This window comes from Vipera berus (assembly GCF_964194415.1).
Source record: "Vipera berus genome assembly, chromosome: 3".
Lineage (NCBI taxonomy): Eukaryota > Metazoa > Chordata > Lepidosauria > Squamata > Viperidae > Vipera > Vipera berus.
The window spans coordinates 105454997-105474021 of record NC_138204.1 but is presented as its reverse complement, the minus strand read 5'-3'; the positions used below and the strand labels follow the sequence as shown (position 1 = coordinate 105474021).

Here is a 19025-nt window from a genome sequence, read left to right as displayed (position 1 = left end):
GACCAGGGAGAAGAGTCGGTGGAAGAAGATTGGAAGAAATTTAAGGACTATTTGAAGAAATATTGTCATATTAATTAGTTTGAAATGGACTTGGAAGTGCTTATAGGTTGCAGTTTTAGAGTTTAATGTTTAGTATTAAGGATAATATGAAAGAATGATTGTTAAATGATAAGAAATTAAATATAGATATTAAATATCTTAGAGCCTTGGTGGAGCAGTGGGCTAATGCCTCCTTAAGTAACACCAGCTGCCTGCAATTAGTGCAGGTTCGAGTCCCACCAGGCTCAAGGTTGACTCAGCCTTCCATCCTTCCGAGGTAGGTAAAATGAGGACCCAGATTGTTGGGGGCAATAAGCTGACTTTGTAATAATGCCGCTTGGGGGGGCAAAAGCCCTAATAAGCAGGCATATACATAGAATGAAGGCTATTGCTAAGCACATTGATTTGTGCTTAGAGTGTAAGTCGCCCTGAGTCTTTGGAGAAGGGCGGGATATAAATGGGATTAAATAAAATAAATATGATTTAGAATTATGAAATAGAAATTGCTAATGATGATTTACAATGAAACGCAGATAGGGGGGACTTGAGGAAGTCACCTGAAAATGATTAGAAAGATTAAGAATAATGGAAGTTAAGTATTCTTTTTGTATTTTTGTTGATTGTATTGTTTATGTTATGTTTTGTTTTTTATATGTATTTTTTGTTTTAATATGTTTTTATAAAAGTAATAAAAAAGACTTCAAGGCAGACAAAAAACAAAACATCATCTAGATATAAAAGAGAAGCACAAGCTCGGATATCTATACCTCCTTGTGATGCAAGTTGGCCAAGATCTGATTGGCCAGAGGTTTGTGGCATATCTTCGGGAGGTCCAAACCTAAACCGAGGAACTCCGGCAACCTGAGGAGAACTAAAAGACAGGTTACATCCCATTTTACCCATCATTAACTAATTCTGCACCACTATGAGTTAGAAAAAAAATAAATTTATAAAGGAATTACAGTAAATTATTTATTAATATAGAAAATATATTTTTATAAAAATTTTAACACTGGAGTCCTATGGTTTTAATAATTTTCATTGTTTTTAAATATTTGTCATTATTATGACTGTGTTTTTGTCTTTCTAAGAATTACTTATGTTAGATGGGTGGCTATAGAATTTGAATAAACAAACAAACAAGATGTAAGGTTAATAGTATATATTAGTTAATACATCCATACATTCTGTAACATTTAATAGGTTTGCTGCTATTTTGCTGGTTGGAATCAACTTACTGAATTGCTTCTGCGAACCCATCTGTACGATGCGGTACCACCAATGTTGGCGTGCTTGGAACTGTCCGGTCCTCATCATCGAAGAAATGTTGCTGCTAGAGGGAGATTTTAAAAGCTGTAAACAAGACTTCCACTTTGCCGACACAGCCACTGTGGACATTTTGAAGGCAAGGTCCATCTTCCATGTCCGATTTCCCTTCCCTGGGGGACCCTGGAAAGGGTCGAAAGTCACCCTGTAGTGGCGACGAGCAAGGAAGGGACCCCCGCTTGATCGCGGGAGGGTGGCAGCCCTTCCGCTCAATCTGGGGCAGCCCTCCAAACTGGCAGAGGGAAGACCGGCCATAGCAATATGGCCCACCATTAGGCTGCAGACAGCCAAAGTCAAATCTACTCTCAAGCACTTCGAAAGCTATGCAGATCAAACTGGGTGAGATCTTATTTTCTCTTTACCCTAAGTACCTTCTCTTCCTGTAAAAGCTGTCTGAAGTATGTTCCCCCTGTGAGGAGAGAAGGAAGGGAATTTCTATCCCACCCTCTAAGAACAGCAGCGTCTGACTATCCAGGGGAATCAAAGCATTAAATCTAATTGGATTTATATGTTCCTGAAACTTGGGGACGAAAAATTTTCCTATTTTTACTGGAGACTTTTGTTTTTAATCTACAAAAAAGAAATAAAATTGGAAAAAAAGAATTAGAAACATTTGGGACTTAAAAACAACAACCTTAAATGGCACCAGTGACATCTTGTGGTGAAGCTTGGTATTGCAATGTTATTTTTTAAAAAAGAGACTTGGCTCGCAGCCCAGACCTTAGATAAGACTTTCCTGACCTTGGCACCATCTGTGAGAGACTCAGATGTAAGAGAACAGCTGGGCAGCAAAATTGGCTTACTTGAACTGGGAATGTAAACCTTTATTGACTTTTGCTTTACAAACAATTTTTACTAGAAAGACTATTTACAAATACGTGAAAGAGATGAAGATTCTTTCCATGTTGAAAGTAATACATGAAACTATTCTTTCAGCTTGTGATAAAATGATCTAAAATAAAAGATCAAGATGCCAGCTTAGATGCACAAAGCCAAATTTTGACTACAACCAAAGAACCAACAATGCAGAAGATAACAGAAGAAGCAGGACAATCAAATATTAACACAGAGGATTCAATTGACCAACAAATACAGCTGATGGAAAATCAAGAAAAGGAAGTGACAATACTGAAAATGGAAATGACTTTCTATATAAATCAGAAGAAATTTGAGAAAGATGAACAGATTGAACTGAAGACAAATATATCAGAGAAAATAAGGGGGGACTGGAATAAAAGGGAGACAATTTAACAAATACAAATGGGCTAGTCCTTCCAGAAAATTGGCAATCAAATGGTCCCCTTTAATTCAAATAACACATATAAGAATAGAGGGAGATTTATTTGACAATCCATAAGCCTAGTTGGCAAAAGAAGAAAGCTAGAATAAGATTGAAAAAATTGGGGTTTTGACTCATTAGAGGGGATTTTATATTGTCAATTAGAGGGTTAAAGGGAGATGTTGAGATAAGGGGAATTTTGGTTATTAGATTTAAAATATTTGGAAATCAGTTGAAAGTAAGAACTTGACCTGTTTAATATTTAAAAATTAGACCTAAAAGGGAAAAGAAAATTATTTTTTTTCAGAGAAAATTTCATTGGTTTTCTAGTTTTACATTTCAATATTTGAAAAGCAACGTGATGGCTGAGTTGGTCAATAATTCACTAACATACAAATATCTTTAGTACACATTTCAAAGTATTAAATGTTTCTTTTCTTTTCCCCTTAGTATTTACTGTCTCATATTTAAATTAATACAATTCTTGTTATATCGATTAAATAAAAAAATAACTTTCTTACATTTATCAATAGTTTTTAGTTTATACATATCCTAGTTGTTTTAACATTCAATCTTTTTAGACAATCAATGTCCTGGTTAATTTTTCCCAATTTTTAGTTTCCCATTAAAATTTATATTTAACATTTGATATTTATAATTTCCAAGTTTCCAATTCCCTTTATCACAATTCATCACAAGATCTAATGCTCAGGATACACATCTTACCAATTTGAATTCTCACCATCTTACATCAACTAATTAGTAATGCAATATAATATTCTTATGTTCTGGTAATTTTGAGATATCTTAAATTTGTTGTTATGTTGTTGTTAGCTGCGAAGTCATGTCCGACCCATCACGACCCTATGGACAACGTTCCTCCAGGCCTTCCTGTCCTCTACCATCTTCTGGAGTCCATTTAAGCTCACGCCTACTGCTTCAGTGACTCCATCCAGCCACCTCATTCTCTGTCGTCCCCTTCTTCTATTGCCCTCAACCTTTCCCAGCATTAGGCTCTTCTTCAGTGAGTCCTTCCTTCTCATTAGGTGGCCAAAGAATTTGAGTTTTAGCTTCAGGATCTGGCCTTCTAAAGAGCAGTCAGGGTTGATCTCCTCTAGGACTGACCAGTTTGATCGCCTTGCAGTCCATGGAACTCTCAGGAGTCTTCTCCAGCACCAGAGTTCAAAGGCCTCAATTCTTTGGCGCTCAGCCTTTTTTATGGTCCAGCTTTCACTGCCATACATTGCAACTGGGAAGACCATAGCGTTGACTATACGCACTTTTGTTGACAGGGTGACGTCTCTGCTTTTTAGTGTGCTGTCTAGATTTGCCATGGCTTTCCTCCCCAGGACCAAGCGTCTTTTAATTTCTTGGCTACAGTCCCCATCTGCGGTGATCCTGGAGCCCAGGAAAATAAAATCTGTCACTACCTCCATTTCTTCCCCATCTATTTGCCAGGAATTGAGAGGGCCAGATGCCATGATCTTGGTTTTCTTAATGTTAAGTTTCAACCCAACTTTTGCACTCTCCTTCTTTGCCAGGAAAAAGAGGCTCTTTAGTTCCTCTTCACTTTCTGCCATTAGAGTGGTATCATCTGCATATCTTAGGTTGTTGATATTTCTTCCAGCAATCCTAATTCCAACTTTTGATTCATCTAGTCCTGCCTTTCTCATGATGTGCTCTGCATATAAGTTAAATAGGCAGGGCGACAGTATACAGCCTTGCCGGACTCCTTTCCCAATTTTGAACCAATCAGTGGTTCCGTGTCCAGTTCTCACTGTTGCTTCTTGGCCCACATATAGGTTTCTCAAGAGACAAATAAGATGGTCTGGTACGCCCATCTCTTTAAGAACTTGCCAGTTTGTTATGATCCACACAATCAAAGGCTTTAGCATAGTCAATGAAGCAGATGTTTTTCTGGAACTCTCTAGCTTTCTCCATGATCCAGCGTATGTTGGCAATTAGATCTCTAGTTCCTCTGCCTCTTCAAAATCCTGCCTGTACTTCTGGTAGTTCTCGATCCACATGCTGCTGGAGTCTAGCTTGTAGGATTTTAAGCATAACTTTACTAGCGTGAGAAATGAGTGCAATGGTGCAATAGTTTGAACATTCTTTGGCACTGCCTTTCTTTGGAAATTGATCCTTTTCCAATCCTGTGGCCACTGTTGAGTTTTCCAAATTTGCTGGCAAATTGAGTGTAGCACTTTTACTGCATCGTCTTTTAAGATTTTGAATTGCTCAGCTGGAATACTGTCACCTCCACTAGCTTTGTTGTTGCTCAGCTTTTCTAAGGCCCACTTCACATTCTAGGATGACTGGCTTGAGGTCAGTGACCACCTTATTGTGATTATCAGGGACGTTAAGCTCATTCTTGTATAGTTCTTCTGTGTACCGTATTTTCCGGTATATAAGACGACTGGGCGTATAAGACGACCCCCTACATTTCCTGTTAAATTATAGGGTTTGGGCTATACTCGCCATATAAGACTACCCCTCTTCCAACACACACCAAATAAAAATAAAAAAACATCAGATTTGATTTTAATATGGTAATTTTAATTCAAATGCTTATGACATGCAGGTACTTAGTAGGAAAACTGTCACTTATAAACATAAAGCTGTTTGTCATCAAACATGTAAACATAAAACAGTGCAAGTGGATTAAACTTTTCCTAATTCACTCTAAAGCTTTCCCTGTGCAGACCAAATGGGAGATCCGCTCCAGGTTTTCCAGCCAGCCTGCCCAGTTCCTGAGTCAAATGTGTCCTTAGAGCTAAGCAGCTGCTCTGGCTGCTGCATTCCCCACCTGCCTTTCAAGTTGGGATAGACTGCAGCTGCTCTTCAACTTTAGAAGGAAAGATGCCCAGACCCAAGCCTGTAAAAAATCATAGACTGCAGCTTCTTCTCCAATTGGTCCCGCTTACTCTGCGCAGACCAAATGGGAGATCAGCTCCAGGTTTTCCAGCCAGCCCTGTCCCTAAAGTTTCAGCACCCGGCGTATAAGACGACCCATGATTTTTGAGAAGGGTTGCTGGAAACGAGTGTTTGCTATGACCATCGTATCTTAAATTTAGTAAACAAAATTCCTCCTTCAACATTACTTCCTGTCTTTTTTTCTTAATACCTACTCAGTCTTCCGTGTCCAGTTTCGCTTTGCCTGGGGACCCTGGAAAGGGTCGAAAGTCGCCCTGTGGGGGTGACAAGCAAGGACGGGATCCCCGTTGGATCGCGGAAGGGCATTAGCCCTTCCGCTTGATCCAGGGCAGCCCTCCAAATCAGCAGACGACCAGGCAATTATAAAGCAGTGCGGATAAGACTGGGTGAGATCTACCTCTCTTAAATCCTATCTATTTCTTTTTACCTGCATAAGCTGCTTAAAGTACTTTTCCCCCTGTGGAGAGGGGAGATTTTATCCCTCCCTCTAGAAACAGCGGTGACTGACTATCCAGAGGAGTTTAAAACATTGAAAGAATAACTTGACCTAATTGGAATTCTATTTTTTAAAGTTTGTGGACTAAAAGATTTTCTATGATTACTGAAGATCGGGGTTTTTACTTATAAAAAAGAAGCAAAACTGAAAAGATTATAAAAACTATGGATTTAAAAGAAAACTTTGAATGGTAGGGGCGACATCTTGTGGCTAAACATGATACTACAATTTGTTATTGCTTAGAGACTTGGCCAGCAGCCCAGACAATAGGTAAGACTTATGTAACCTTGAGACATCAGCTGTGAGAAACCCAACTGTGTTCCTTATCCAGTGACAAAATCTTTTTTGCATTCTCTGATAGTAAAGCTTTTAATACATTACTAAGAGAATATGGATGAAGATCAGGAACAGATTCTCTCTATGTTGAAAGCAATTCATCAAAATATTCTTACAGCCACTGATGAAATGAGAGGTTATATAGAAAAGAACAAGATGTCAGCCCAGATATACGAACTCAAACTCTGATTACAACTACACAGAATATAACAAAAAAGGTGGAACAATTAAAGATTATGACAGAAGATTCAACTGATCAACAAATACAGTCAGTGGAAAACACAGAAGAGACTGACAATATGGAAAAAGGAAAAGACTTTCTACATAAATCAGAAGGAACCTGAGGATCAAAAAGAAGAACAGATTGAAGAGAAGATAAACAGTTCAGGACAACTATGTCGAGATGGAAAAATAGAGAGACGCTTTGTTAGTCCTCTCAAAAAAATGTCGAACGGATGGTTTTTTTTTTAAACATCAAACAATCTACATAACAAACACAGGGAGATTTGTTTGAGGACTCAAAAGCATGGACATGGAAGACGATTTGGCAAAGAAAGAAAGCCAGAATAAGATTGAAGAAAATTGGCGTTTTGACTTACTCAGGAGAATTAAAATAGAATATACTCAAATAGATAAGATGTGTACTTTGAATATATTGTTATGAAATGAGATAAAGAAAACATTGGTCATTTATAATTTAGAAGTATAAATATTAAGTTAAATTTGAACATTGATTTGCTTATAAAGGCTAAATGTAAAGGTAATTAAGATATATATAAACTAAAAATCTATTGAATATAATAAATATATTTTTATTTAGCGGTAATAAAAATTATTAGCTTAAATATGAGATAGTAGCTATTAAGAAAAAAATATTATGAATATGTTTGATTTATTGATTAACCCAGACAATATATACCAGGGCTTTTCAACCATTGGTACGGGTACCACCTGTGGTACATTGGCACCTAGCAGGTGGTACACAACCATCCTAGAAAAGTGGTAGTGGGAGAGGGGAATGAGAGGAACTGGTGGCAGCACAGCACAAGCCTGAGTGAGAAATGGCTGGAGCTGCAGGGCTGTCAGGGCTCATTAGAAGCACCAGGATCAGCTCTTCCTCAGGGCTGTCAGGGCTCAGTGGAAGCGCCAGGATCAGTGCCAGGCTCCAGCTGGAGCTTGACGCTGATCCTGGTGCTTCTGAGCCCAGAAGAAATGCAAATCAGCTGGAATGTTGCAGCATCTCCAGGATCTTGTGATTTACATCCAAATCCTTGGCAACTGATTCATATTTATGATGGTCACAGTGTCCCAGGGACATGTGAAGTGACCAAAACGTGTTGCAACCACCCAGCAAATGGGGGGGTTAGAATAAAAACCAAACACCCCCCACCCCACCACCGCTGCCAATCCTCAACAGAAATTCTCACAACAATGAAAACCTCGGACAGGAGGAAGAGCGCCGCTGGGCGGGCAGGCAGGTGTCTTGCTCGGCTATGGCTTGGGGGGCACTTCGAACAATCACTAAGCAAATTGTTGTAAGTTGAAGACTACCTGTACTTCATCACTTTTTTCCTTTGTTTTTTTTTTTTGGTCATCAAGTTTTTGACACCTTGCTAGGCGACTGGTGGTTCTCGGACACTGCCATATCCTAAAAGTAGTACAATGGGTGAAAAGGTTGAAAAGCCCTGATATATACAATGGTTTTGATTTATTAAAGGGGATATTGTATTATTAAGTAGATGATTTAATATGGTGGGAAACAGATATCTCTTAGGAAATATAAGATTATATTCAAATAGACAAAATGTGTATTTTGGATATTATAGTTTGTTACGAAGTGAGATAAGGGAAACCTTGGTTACCCAAAGTCTGAAAATTATGGATATCAAAGGTTAAATTGGAATATTGATGAGAAACTAAAAATTGAGTAAAAATAACAGGATATGGATTGTCTATGAAGACTGAATGTAATTAAGATATGCATAAGCTAAAATTTTATTGATAAATGTAATAATGTTTTTATTGAGTTGATATAATTAGAAATGTACCAGCTTGAACATGAGACAGTAAATGTTAAGGGAAAAAGAGAAGAAATATCTGATGTTGTAACGTGAGATCTGTACTAAATATTTTGTTATTGAACTATTGACTAACCCAGTCACCATATTGCTTTTTAAATATTCAAATGTAAAATTGGAAAATTAATAAAATATTATTTTTTTAAAAAAACCCTGTAAATAGCTATTCGCATTGCTTGCCTTTAAAAGCATTATCTATTATGCTGTGCCCACTACTAAACAGGTTTTTTAAAAGCTAGATTTATTTCATAAGTCTGTACAGTCTCTACCTTGGATCACTGAACAACTTTGTGAATTAGTACTTTGAGGAAACTCTAGAATAACTAAAACATGTCAGCTGAAGAATTTTGTACTGATTTCCCAATCATGCTGAATTCAGGGAATATAGGGCTGTCAATAAGCCTTTGACCCATCTATCAAGGGTAGGAAACAAAATAGAACATTCCATCCAGAAAGCAAAATAAACTATACGGCTGAATAAACAGTGCCATCCCAATGAAAGAGGAGCAGGTTATTTCAGTTGTGAGAAAGCATTCCAAATTCCAGAAGGGAGGTAAAGTCTACCTGGGAGTGAAGCATTTGCTGCAGTATCACAAGTATTTTTAATCAGGAGCAGATGGGCTTAAATTTGTTACAAAGCCTATTTCATTATTTTTAACTTTGCACTTTGATATGGCCCAAGGGCTAATCAATAAAGTTGTTGTCGTTAAAACTAAACACATACTACTCTTTCTTCAATCGAAATGGAGCTTAATTTCAAAGAACACCTCTGCCTCTCAATAGGATCATTTAAAAGTGCTGGGAAGCAGGTGAGTAAACTGCCATAGCACAGCTGAAATACAAATTCTGCATTTAGAAATAACAATACTTACTTACCATGCCACCTATACCTGGAGTTAGTTGAAGTCCACGCCCCACAGACTGTCTCCGAGCCGTTTGTATCCTCTGTATAGCCAAAAACATTTTTTAAAAACCCTTGAGTGATTTTAGTGGAAAATACCAGTTTTTTTAAAAAAATAGGGTTGGGTAGATTGTTCTTTTTGAGACAGATTGGATTCCTACATTATGATATGGTTGAATTTCATTTGAAATGTTAGATGCACCTAGACATGGTGTTTGTTAATTATGATTTATTGTTCAATGTTATGTTGGTTATTGCTCTTCCAAGAAATGACAGGATGCAAATATGAAGTCAGCCACTATCAGTTCCGCAAATGCTTATTCTTAAATCAATTTGCCTGCTGGTGTGCTATTTGTAAATGCAGCTTTGCACTTGATTATAAATGCTAAATGAATTTTCTCAGAACACATTCTCAACCAAGGCATTTTAAAATTTATTTCTGCTTAAAGTAAGCCTGTGTAGACATTTCAAGAATTTCTTTTTTTTGGTCTGGAGGAATGTAACATTCAGATGATCTAAAAGATAAACTCTACAACATTCAAAGTCTAATCCAGAAATTTGAGATCAATTTGGTTCACTTTAAAATCACATTCTAGAACATCCTGCCTTGAAAAGATCTACTTTACTGAAATTGCCCCCTGCTAACTCTTTCAAATTGTACTGCACAAAAAAAAATAAGCAATAGATGCACCACATCATTTAATGGGAAAGGAAGCAAGGGGAGATGTGTGCTCTGTTTCTCCTTTTTCCTTAAATAATACCATTCCTTTTGGGGACGCTGACACATTTAGGAAAGAGAACATAAAGGCATAGAGCAAAAGTCCACAGAGATGTATTTTGGGTAGCCCATTGGAACTAAGACAATTTAACATTGAAAACTTAACTTAATGGGATTGTGTTGGGGAAGGGGAATATACAAAATAAAATGAAAAGAGCCAAAAGTACACAATTTATTGGCAGGTCAGAACCCTAGGCATCAAAGGCAATCTTTGGTCCTCAAAAGAACATTTGGAGAGCCACAGACTGCCCATTTCTGCTCATAACAGTTTGCTTATTTGCTTAGTGAGTCTAACCGGACACAGTAGGATTTCCTTCTGAATTGGGCTACATAGGATTGCATTGTACAACTAGGAAATGACCTCAAATCTCACATTACTATAAAGAATACTGAGTAATTTGTTTTTTATCTTCCAGTTTAATTAAAAACTCTATCCTAACATAGGGATCTATTTACAAGGATAGAGAGTTAATCTATCTACACTAACATACAGAAAAATCTCTAGATAGCTCAACATTCATGTTGAACATGTTTTGGACAGATATGAATCACTAATCACTCCATTATCTAAATTATGCCCCACTGGATAAATATGCAGAAGTAATATTCTTCTTTGATAATTCAGATTTTACTTTTAAAGTGCTAGAATTCCAAAATATGTGGAACATTTTTGTTGCACTTTTTGTCCAAATATTTTGCGATATTATAGAGAAAAATAAAAACTTGTCCTGCTATGGCAATTCATGATTATCCAAGAGATATTTATATTTTGCTGATACAAATAAAGTAATGAGCAATCTTTCAAAGGCACATGAACAAGAACATTTCACTGTAGCTTTTTCCCTGTGGTTCTCGCACCTGGACTGGTGGTCCCAGCTCCTGAGGTGGAGCAGGAATAGCATGGATAGTTAATCGTGGAGGTAAGGGATGAGGTCGAGGTGTACGGGGAACTTGTCTCTCAGAAGCAAATGTTGGCTGCTGTTCCCTTGGGCTTTCCTGAGAGAACGTAGACTCTACAGCACCTGTGCTCCCATCGCCTGATGATATAGAAACAAATAATTATGAAAGCACACATTTGTAACTCCAAATCATTTCATGCTTCCCAAAACATGCTCAATTATATTTTCTGGAACAAATATTTCTATATAACACCACCAACAAAAAAACTAGAGCTAACAAAACAAGGATATTTTGTTGTAGCAGAGATCTGATTTTAAACTTTCAGAGATTTCAAAGAGTCTTTGATTAGTTGAGATAAGGAACTAGATGTTCATCCAGCAAAAAGAATCAGAAGCAATGAACAAAAAAAACAAAAAACTAAGTTTTAAAATGATTTCAACGATTTAAAACCATTTATACATATATTTCTAAAATCAAGAGCATAAAACACAGATACTGCTTAGTGAATAACCTGCCCAAAAAGATTTGTTTCCTTTAAATAAGTATATACTATTGTTTCCTTTAAACAAGCATATACTATTACAGAAAACATCCAGTTAATTGACTTCTAGTTTGTCGCCATGGCTGCTGCAGACACTCGGAATGTGAGCTCCATCTTCCAGGTCCATTTACTCTTCGCTGGGGGACCCTGGAAAGGGTCGAAAGTCACCCTGTAGGGGCAACGAGCAAGGAGGGACCCGCACTTCATCGCGGGAGGGCGACAGCCCTTCCACTCGATCTGGGTAAACCCTTGAAACTGGCAGAGGAAATTAGGCTGCAGACAGCCGAAGTCAAATTCACCATCAAACACTTTGAAAGCTAGGCGGATGAAATTGGGTGAAATCTGATCTTCTCTTTACCCTAAGTACTTTCTGCCTGTAAAAGCTGCTCGAAATATCTATCACCCTATGAGGAGAGAGAGAAGGGAATTTCTATCCCACCCTCTAGGAATAGCGGCGTCTGACTACCCAGGGGAATCAAAGCACTAAAAAGAACAATTTTAATCTAATTGGATTTATATGTTCCTGAAACTTGGGGACCAAAAATTTCATATCTGTACTGGAGACTCTTGTTTTTATCTACAAAAAAGAAATAAAATTGGAAAAAGGATTAGAAAAATTTCAGACTTAAAAAACCTTAAATGATATTGGTGACATCTTGTGGTGACGTTTGGTATTACAATGTTATTTCCTAAAAGAGACTTGGCTTGAAGCCCACACCTTAGATAAGACTTTCCTGACCTTGGCACCACCTGTGAGAGACTTACCTGTAAGAGAATAGCTGGGGGGCATAATTGGCCTACTTGAAATGTGAATGTAAACCTATACTGACTTTTGCTTGGCAAACAACTCTTACTAGAAAGACTACTTATAAACACCTGACAGAGATGAAGACCAGGAAAAGATTCTTTCCATGTTGAAAGCAATACATGAAACTATTCTTTCAGCTTGTGATAAAATAAGACCTAAAATAAAAGATGAAGATGCCAGCTTAGATACACAAATCCAAACTTTGACTACAACTAAAGAACAAACAATCCAGAAGATAACAGAAGAAGTGGGACAATCAAATATTAAGATAGAGGACTCAATTGACCAACAAACACAGCTGATGGAAAATCCAGAAAAGGAAGTGACAACACTGAAAATGTAAATGATTTTCTATATAAATCAGAAGAAATTTGAGAAAGACGATGAGATTGAATGGAAGAAAAATATACCAGAGCGCATGGGAGACTGGAGACAATTTAACGAATACAAATGGGCTAGTCCTTCCAGAAAATTGGCAATTAATGGTCTCCTTTACTTCAAATAACATATATAAGAATAGAGGGAGATCTATTTGACGATCTAAAAGCACTGAGATGGAAGCCTAGTTGGCAAAGTAAGAAAGCCAGAATAAGGTTGAAGAAAATGGCAGTTTTGACTAATTAGAGGGGATTTCATATTATCAGTTAGAGGGTTAAGGGGAGATGTTGAGATAAGGGAATTTTGGTCATTAGATTTAAAATATTTGGAAATCAGTTGAAAATAAGGATTTTATCTGTTTAATATTTAAAAATTAGACCCAAAAGGGAAAAGAAAATTAATTATCATGAACATGTTTGATTTATTGATTAACCCAGGTAATATATATAATGGTTTTGATTTACCGTATTTTCCGGCATATAAGACGACTTTTGAACCCCTGAAAATCTTCTCAAAAGTTGGGGGGTCGTCTTATACGCCGGGTCGTCTTATACGCCGGAAAAAAAACACCTTCGGATCTTTTTTCTGCTGGGCGGCGGGATCGCTGGGTGAATGGAGGCAGGCGATGGCGACCCGTGGTTAAGCGGCCGACGGCGAACGGGTGATGTAAGGCAAACTCGTCAGCTTCTGGGGCGGCTACTGCAGCTGCTGCCGTTGCTCGCTCAAGGACTGGCCGTGCTAGCGCCTCCAATGCTGGCTGACAGGTCCCTGATGAGAGGAGCGGGACTAGCCCGCGCCCGTCGTCTCGAGCAGCCGCTGCCCTGTTTCCCTCCCTGTTTCCCTGCTCCGCCTGCTCTGTGATTGGCCCAGCTTTGCTCCTTTCCGCCAAAGGGGCGCCTCGCCTTATTGTCTCTGAGCTCTCTCGCCTGCTGCACTGCTGCTCTCAGTTCCGCACTCCGAGCAAGCAATTCTTGTGGTCAGCGCGAGTCAGGCGGTGCCTCGGCGGGAGCAAAGGCTCTCCCTTCCTACGGTCGAGCGGGGACCGCCTGCCCGTCCTCTCGTCGGGGACCTGACAGCCAAGCATTGGAGGCGCTAGCACGGCCAGTCCTTGAGCGAGCAACGGCAGCAGCTGCAGTAGCCGCCCCAGAAGCTGACGAGTTTGCCTTCCATCACCCATTCGCCGTCGGCCGCTTAACCACGGGTCGCCATCGCCTGCCTCCATTCAGCCCAGGGCTCCAGCCGAGCGGGAGTCGTGTTTCTGCGAAGAGGCGGCGGCCGTGGCGGCGGCAAGGGACTCGAGAAACCCAGCGAGAGGGGCGTGCCTGTGCTGAAGGTTCTCCCGGAGCCTGGCCTGGGGCGGGGGCTAGGGAGCGGCGCCCTCTGCACGCCCGTGGACCCGGAGCCGTGGCGGAGAGGCGCTTTTTCCCTTTCCCTTCATGGGGGGGGGTGCGCCTCTCCAGGGACTGCTGGGTGGGCCGCGTGAAGCCGAGCGGCGCTTCCCGCGCGAGTGGCTCGGCACAGGCGCTGGGAGAGGCCGGGGAGCGAGGCGGGCTGGCAGACAAAGGCGAGAGGGGCGTACCTGTGCTGAAGGTTCTCCCGGAGTCTGGCCTGGGGCGGGGGCGGCGCCCCCTGGGCCTGCTTTCCCCCTCTGGCCCTGCTCCTCCCCCGTGCCTGCCGCTCTTCTCGGCCTGGCTTGGGGCTGCGGCTGCCGGCCCCTTGTTCCGGGAAGCCCCGCGAGGAACCATGTGGCTTTTTGCAGTTCTGAAGGTATAGGCTTAGCTTCCTGTTTGGCGGGGCCTTCCAGCAGCTGCAACATTCGAGGAAACCCGCATGGGGCAAAGAGGGAAGGAAGGAGACTTGGGGAGCCTAACTTTTGGGGACCAGCAACTTGGGAAAGCTGTAGCCTCAGGCTTCCTTCCGGACTCACCTGTCACCAGCACCGCTCTTCCCCCCGCGGGGATGCGCTTCCGCCGGGCGGTGCTGGCCGAGACGAGCCAGCAGGCAGCCGCCGTGAGCGCGGTGCTGAGGGGCAGCGGCAGGACAGCCTGGCCCAGCGCCTGCAGGACAGCCAGCAGCCCCACGCGCACGCGCAGCAGCAGCCGCCGGCTCAGCAACAGGTTGGAGCGCAGGAGCCGCACCGCCAGGCTGCCCAGGAAAAGCAGCCACACCGAGAGGCTGCACGCCCAGGCCAGCTCCATGAGTGGCAGGGCGGGAAGCCGGCCGGGAAGAGGGACCGGGAGCCCGGGCCGAGCGCGCCTCGGCTGACAGTGAGAGGGAAGCGGCATGTGAGTTCTAAAAAAGAGGCTGCGGGCGGAGCTGCCCCACCCTGCGCCGAATGGGAGAAGTTCAAGGCCTGGGGGGGAAGCAGGAGGGGCACCGGCCGTGGCGGGGTGGCGGCTGCCCTCCGGCGCTGCCTGCCGCCCGGGAAACGCTGCGCCTCGGGGGCCGGCAGAAGCGCGGGAGCAGCGGGAGGGCCGGCGGGTAAGTATTTTCCGGCGTATAAGACAAAACCTTCAAAATCTTCTTAAAAGTAGGGGGTCGTCTTATACGCCGGGTCGTCTTATACGCTGGAAAATACGGTATTAAAGGGGATATTGTATTATTAAGTAGATGATTTATGGTGGGAAACACATAACTTTTAGGAAATAGAACAAGATTACATTCAAATAGATAAAATGTGTATTTTGGGTATTATATTTTGCTATGAAGTGAGACAAGAGAAATCTTGGTTACCCAAAGTCTGAAAATTATAAATATCAAAGGTTAAATTGGAATATTGATGAGAAACTAAAAATTGGGTAAAATTAATAATAGGATATGGATTGTTTATGAATATTGAATGTAATCATGTATAAGTTAAAAAATTATTGATAAATGTAATAATGATGTTTTTATTGAGTTGATATAATTAGAATTGTACTAGCTTGAATATGAGACAGTAAATGTTAGGGGAAAAAGAGAAGAAATATCTGATGTTGTAACCTGATATTTGCACTAAAGATTTTGTTATTTATTTATTTATTTATTTATTAATTAATTAATTTATTTATTTATTGAATTTCTATACCGCCCTTCTCCCGAAGGACTCAGGGCGGTGTATTGAACTATTGATTAACCCAGTCACCTCGTTGCTTTTTAAATACTCAAATGTAAAATTGGAAAATTAATAAAATATTATTAAAAAAAAGAAAACATCCTGTTAACCCTACCACAGTTCTGGGAGTCAGCTGCCCTCTGGCTATTTTCCCCTCCAGCAATACTCTCTTCAGTTTCTGTACTGGGATCCATTCCATCAGCAGCCTGAAATAAGGAAAGGGCGGATATCAGGAATTAGCTGTTAATACCAACAGGGGTGGAAAGGGGAAAAAGAATATTTTCCCCAAGAAGTTAAAATAAGATTTGCATCTAAAAGATTATTTTTTAAAATCATTAATTTTATCTAGATTAGGAACAAATAATATTCATACCTCAGCATCATCTGCTTCATATCCATCATTACCATCCACGCTGCCAGTGCTTTCATTGCTATCCTCGCCTTCATCCCCCATTCCTGTGTCTTCATCATCATCGTCGTCATCCTCATCTTCTTCATCTTCATATTCCTAAAAAAAGATTGTTTTCTCAAAGTATGCTGAACCATGCAAAATGGCATGAAGTAATGGTCTTTGGGAACTAAATGGATCTTTCTTTGAGAATTTCAATCAAGAATGTGCTATTGTCACAAAAAAGCAGAAAGGGTAAAAAAAATGAAAATAGGACTGCGTTCTTGGATAAATGTCTGAAATTATTCCTAGCAGCCCTAGCTGTTGGAAATACAACCCTCAATTCAGAATTTATGTAACTTTTAAAAATAAAATGATAATGCATTTTTAAATTAGTAAAATACATTCTTTTTTATTAACTAATAGAACCAAGCACATCCTTGTTCTTGGTATTTATTCTGAAAATTAGACTGGATCTAAATTCTTTCTGACAGATTCAGGGATATCAAAGTCCAATGTATTAGTTGTCTGTGTTTAAAGATATGTAACAGTTGTTTTTACAGTGCCTGCAAAAAGCCACAACCAATACAATAATACTCAATCAGAGCCAATACATAGTAATTCACAAAATTCAGAGGAATTTTGGGGATGCTAAATAGTTGCTTCTTCACTCGCAGGCACATACTAAATAAAAAAATAAATACAGTAGACATTACTTCTGCTTCACCATCATTTTCCTCATCATCATCCTCTTCATCATCACTGTCAATGACAATGACATCATCTCTCTTGCCCTGACACTCTTGGGATGAGGTTGTATTCTGCTGATCTGATTGAAGAGGTCCAAGGTCTATAGGGAGGGACTGAGAAGTTTCCTCGCTATCCTCCATAGGTATATACTCGCCCTGCGTGACACCCTTCAAATAAAGAGTAAGACAATAATGGTCAGCGGAATTAAAACAAATGCTATTAACAACCATCCTCACAACTTTTTTTTTCCTTTCACAAAACTGGATACAAATGAAAGAAAGTTCTTCATGGGGCTAAAACCTTCGCTAACTCAGTTTTAAAGGCTGTAGCAAATAGGAAACTGGGGTTTATAATGCTAAGCTTTAATCTGCCCCAAGGAATAAGCCATGCTTTGATTTTGAGCAACAAGCTAGTAATAAATGGGACTCTGCATTACAAACTCTGCCCATTTTGAATGTGAATTCACAGTGGAGGTACAAAAGGGGGGGGCTTCCACTGCAACACGGCTGACATCACTTGACCCCCTTCCCTTGTCCTCTTCTCCCCGTGGACACTAGTGTGGTTCCTTGATTTTGAAGCCTATATGTTAAATGAAAACTATTGTGTGAAACTTTAAGAATTAACATGGCTCGAAATGCGAAGCACCCTGAGGTCATGTCACCAACACTTTCAGAACATCTGTCTTCAGAGGGCATGCCCCTGAACTGACATCTATTTAAGTGGAATTAACTACTGCAAAGACCTCCTAGTCCCTCCTAATAACTGAGCGGAGCTATATAACTGCTAGTTTAAGCAGGAAGGTAGTAAGAAATCAGGTATGCATGCCAGGAGGATAGCAATGCAAAGAAAAGCTTCCTCAGAGAAAGAAAGAACATTTGCACAAACTCAGAGAAATAAGATACAGGAAGTCTAAATTAGTAGGCGTGACTTACACAGGTCCAGTTTAGCAATTATTGACAGAGTTGCCAGCCCCAATTGTGGTTGCTGTCAAAACCCATTTATATCCCATTCATAAATCCCTATCTGTATGTTCTAAAATCTTACACCCCTCATTGGATTCTGCCATTCCCAAGGAGGAGAAGATGTTAATTGGCCATCCCTATCCATTTGATGCAAGGGTGTTTATTTCAGCCTGCCTGGAGGTCGTCATTAGACCAGGGGAAGAACCTTTCAACTGAGAAGAACAAAGAAAGGGAGGGGGGAAAAGATGTGCTTTGTATCTCCGATTAGAATCTGAAAGGGAGGAAGGAAATGTCGTAAAGGCATGGAAGATCCCTCTTCCCTTGGAAGGTTTTGACACCTGAACCTTAATTGATCCGGGCCTGACCAAATGGACTGAGGGGAGGGGTTTTCACTCAGGGACACTTTAAAAGTATCACTCTGTAACACAGTTTTCAGATCCTGTCTAGTTTTCCACTGGCAATCATGTTTTAGTAAAAGCTCCTTCTTGGACAATCCTGTCTCCAAGAGTTCTTCTTTCCTAAGACGTGGATTGGGGTAGGACCTGACATTAGACAGGATCTGCAGTAAGAATCAACCTGGAAGGAAAAACCTTACCGGGGGAATTTGCAAAAAATACAATGTCTAACGACCAAGCAAGGCAGAAGGAAAGCCCCATGGAAAGGGAGTTTTCCCCCCAACAGAAACCCCACCAACGGTCGGAAGCTGAAGCATCAGATTCCTCAGGGGAAGAGGTGGCGGAGACTGCAAACCGCAGTGGTCGATGGGTGTTGGAAGGAAAAGTGAGTGGGAAAAGGCATAGAGGAAAGTGACCCTGAGGCGGGGCGGCCACCAACCTGAATGGAGGCAAGATATGGAGAACTCCCTGCACGTCAGTGAAGAGGAGTGGCTCCTAGAGAGAGCTATTGACCTGATGAAGAAAACCCTTAGCTCACTAAGAGAGGAGGAAGCTGAGTACCGCAGCCGCAGCAGCGCCTGGGGCCGCAACTGGAGAGACAGTGGGGGGGATCCGGTACCTGCAACACCGGGGCCATCCGCT

General features: G+C 40.8%; 1 protein-coding gene across 3 annotated transcripts in view; it reads right to left on the bottom strand.

Annotated features, from left to right (window-relative positions):
* Nucleotides 1-19025, bottom strand: part of TPR (translocated promoter region, nuclear basket protein) — a 120478-nt gene that overhangs the window by 6897 nt on the left and 94556 nt on the right. For all 3 annotated transcript variants that reach the window (XM_081325900.1, XM_081325902.1, XM_081325901.1), the window contains 7 exons: nucleotides 16993-17193; nucleotides 16262-16396; nucleotides 16004-16094; nucleotides 11026-11204; nucleotides 9365-9433; nucleotides 1278-1372; nucleotides 807-910 (listed from right to left, as the gene is read on the bottom strand). In XM_081325900.1, the coding sequence (XP_081182026.1) occupies nucleotides 807-910; nucleotides 1278-1372; nucleotides 9365-9433; nucleotides 11026-11204; nucleotides 16004-16094; nucleotides 16262-16396; nucleotides 16993-17193 (874 nt within the window). The remainder of the gene's footprint in view (nucleotides 1-806; nucleotides 911-1277; nucleotides 1373-9364; nucleotides 9434-11025; nucleotides 11205-16003; nucleotides 16095-16261; nucleotides 16397-16992; nucleotides 17194-19025) is intronic.